We start from the raw sequence: 3,031 nt of genomic DNA on the forward strand, positions 1-3,031 counted from the left end.
GCGGGTGCGGGGCGGCGGCGGGTCGCTGCTGCTGCCCTCCATGCTGATGTTCGCGGTGATCGTGGCCTCCAGCGGCCTGCTGCTCATGATCGAGAAGGGCATCCTGGCCGAGGTGAAGGCCCCGCCGCTGCACCCCCCGCGCAGGGACCTGTCTTGGAGGGGCGGCCGCGGCGCCCGGGCGGCGGCCCCCGAGGACGTGGGCCACCAGGTGCTGCAGGACATCCGCAACCGGACCATCCGCACGGTGTGTGGGCACAGGAACATGCCTGGCAGCGTCTGGCAGCTGCCCGCGGCCCAGAGGAGGACAGCACTCAAGCACATCCTGGTCAGCGACAAGTACCGCTTTCTGTACTGCTACGTCCCCAAAGTGGCCTGCTCCAACTGGAAACGGATCCTGAAGGTCTTGGACGGGGCCCTGGAGAGCGTTGACGTCAAGGTCAAGATGGACCACAAGAGCGACCTGTTTTTTCTCAGCGACATGAAGCCGGATGAGATCAATTACCGCTTAAAGCACTATTATAAATTTATATTTGTTCGAAACCCAATGGAAAGGCTTCTGTCGGCCTACAGGAATAAGTTTGGGGAGATCAAAGAGTACCAGCTAAAGTATGGGGTGGAAATAGTGAAAAGATACCGGAAAAACGCAGGGAAGTCCACCGGAGATGACGTGACCTTCTCTGAATTTCTGCAGTACCTACTAGACGAAGAGCCAGAGAGGATGAATGAACACTGGATGCCCATCTACAACCTGTGCCAGCCCTGCGCCGTGAGGTACGATTTCATCGGATCGTATGAAACACTGAACGCGGATGCAAATCATGTACTGGAGCAAGTGCAAGCACCCTCTTTTATTCAGTTCCCTGAAAGACAATCCTGGTACAAGCCTGTGACTGCAGAAACTCTGCATTACTATCTATGTAAGGTGCAGCGTGGGCTTATAAAAGAATTATTACCAAAATACATCTTGGATTTCTCATTATTTGCCTACCCTCTTCCAAATGTAACTAGTGAATTTTGTAGGCAATGATTTTTGTTCCCCTGCCGCAGGAGGGTGTACACCTAAAAACTATTGCTGGTATAAGGAAGTTTGAGGTATATTTTTTGTTATATTTTTATACCAGCAAAAGCAGTTAAGCCAGCATTAAAGTGCTTTATAAGAGCATAGATTTTTTTGCCTGGGGAACTAGTATAACCTGTGTTTACACTAGGAAGTTTTGCCAATATAGTATTACTATTAATATCATATTGCTTCATGGCCTCTGAAGCAATCTGTGTGTTCTATGCACATTTCCTAATTTTATACTTTGTAAACTTTTTATATCAAATATTATATAGTGTTTGCAATTTACAACTAGAATAGGTTTTATCTTTGTAGTGTTCCAGTTTTAGTACGTACGTGCCGCTGAATTAAGCACAATAGGTTTTGTATGTCTATTTTTTGAAAGCCTCACTCTATGGCACAAGACAACAAATATATGCAAAAGAATCAGGAAATGGGAATATGTTAATTGTTCTTCTATTTTTGTGCTCCAAATCATGTTTTTGTGGCAAAATTATGTATGGTCTCAGCTGTATTAACTATTATTCTAAAAAGTTATTAAAGAAAAGTTAAGTTGTTTTTAGACTGAACTGGTGATAACAATGGTGAGAAATTTGGGGGGTGTTGCCTGTAATTTTCATGCTCGTACTATGCGTCTCAAGTGGACAAGCCATTTCTTGTTCTGTAACAGGATCAATTCCTCTCTTGTGGAAGTTTTTTAGTTCAGTGTTGAACCCCAGTGGTGAGATATTATTTCAAAGACAGTTCAGTGTTCATTATATTTTGTGTGATTAAAAATCTGAAAGTATCAGTTACTTGCATAGAAAAATATTTAGCACAGCAGTGTGCAAGGGGTACTAACACATTATTTTATTCCACTTAAAAAAACAAACAACTGTTACACTCAAGACTCTCTCAGCCCTTGTCACAAAAATCTGAAAATAGCTTAAATGTTGCTATTTACAACCTATGCAAAGAAAAAAGAAAAAAAAAAACTTTATGCAACTGCATTTGAAGCAACTAAAATCAAATTTGCAGTTCTGCTTTTTAATAGATGTGCATGACGTTTTCATAGCTAGTTATATTTAAGAAACATGATTATTAAACTTTAAAAGTTTGGACCATAATGCACAATACTGCTTGTGAGAGTTTATACAACATCTGCATTTTAATAAAGTTTGTATATAAATTATTCTGTGATTCACTTTCCTTCAGTCATGGCTAGTAATAATTGCAGATTTACAGTGGTGGCTATTGCTGTTTGTTCTAGGAACTAGAGACAGTGCTAGGGACTAAAAACGCATGACAAATAGTTCCTCACTTAAAGAGTTTACAGTGGTAAGCATCAGGCAATGACAACAGGTGGACAAAACGGATTGAAGTGACAACAAGGAAACATTTAGAAGATATGAATCAGCCTGAAACACAATAATCACAACAAACCAACCCTCTTGCTATTGTGGAGGCAACATATCACTGCGTAGATAAATATGAGATACAAAGTGTAGTGTTTAATTTCCTGGAATTTTATTTTATTTTTTTTTTGTAATGAGATGTGTGTGTTGGGGTTTGTATTTTTTTAGAACATTTGAAAACTTCTCTGTTTAACTGCATCTGCTGTGTTAATATTCACAGTATGTAATGACATGTCTCCTAACAGTATAGTTGATTAGACCTTTCAAAGGAAGTGACATAACCAACATTTCAAGCAAACCTGGGCAAAGAACCATGAAAAAAATCCTACATAGGCAATGAACTAAGTAACTTAATAAGTTTTGTATATCTCTAAATTCTGTGGATGAAATCCTGGGCCCATTAAAACCAATGACAGAACAGTTGACCTTAATGGGTCAGGAGTCTAGTTTTGATGGGATGATGGTTATTTTGTGGATGACCTATAAACATTTCAAGTTTCTAGCTTTATCCTGGAATTTAAATCTAGTTAATTTTATTTGTGCCATCCATAAAGGAAAGCAGTTTGTTTATTTCTAA

The 3,031-nt window shown here is 40.3% G+C and overlaps 1 protein-coding gene across 1 annotated transcript; it reads left to right on the forward strand.

Moving 5' to 3' along the window:
- Position 1: 1 nt before the first annotated feature.
- Positions 2-2,230, forward strand: CHST14 (carbohydrate sulfotransferase 14; the record flags this gene model as incomplete). Its single annotated transcript, XM_019519930.1, has 1 exon — positions 2-2,230. A coding segment is annotated over one exon (1,026 nt), but the record flags the coding sequence as incomplete, so codon positions are not given.
- Between the last annotated feature and the right edge of the window lie 801 nt (positions 2,231-3,031).

Source organism: Gavialis gangeticus, unplaced genomic scaffold (genome assembly GCF_001723915.1).
Source record: "Gavialis gangeticus isolate Ggan-Ray unplaced genomic scaffold, GavGan_comp1, whole genome shotgun sequence".
Lineage (NCBI taxonomy): Eukaryota > Metazoa > Chordata > Crocodylia > Gavialidae > Gavialis > Gavialis gangeticus.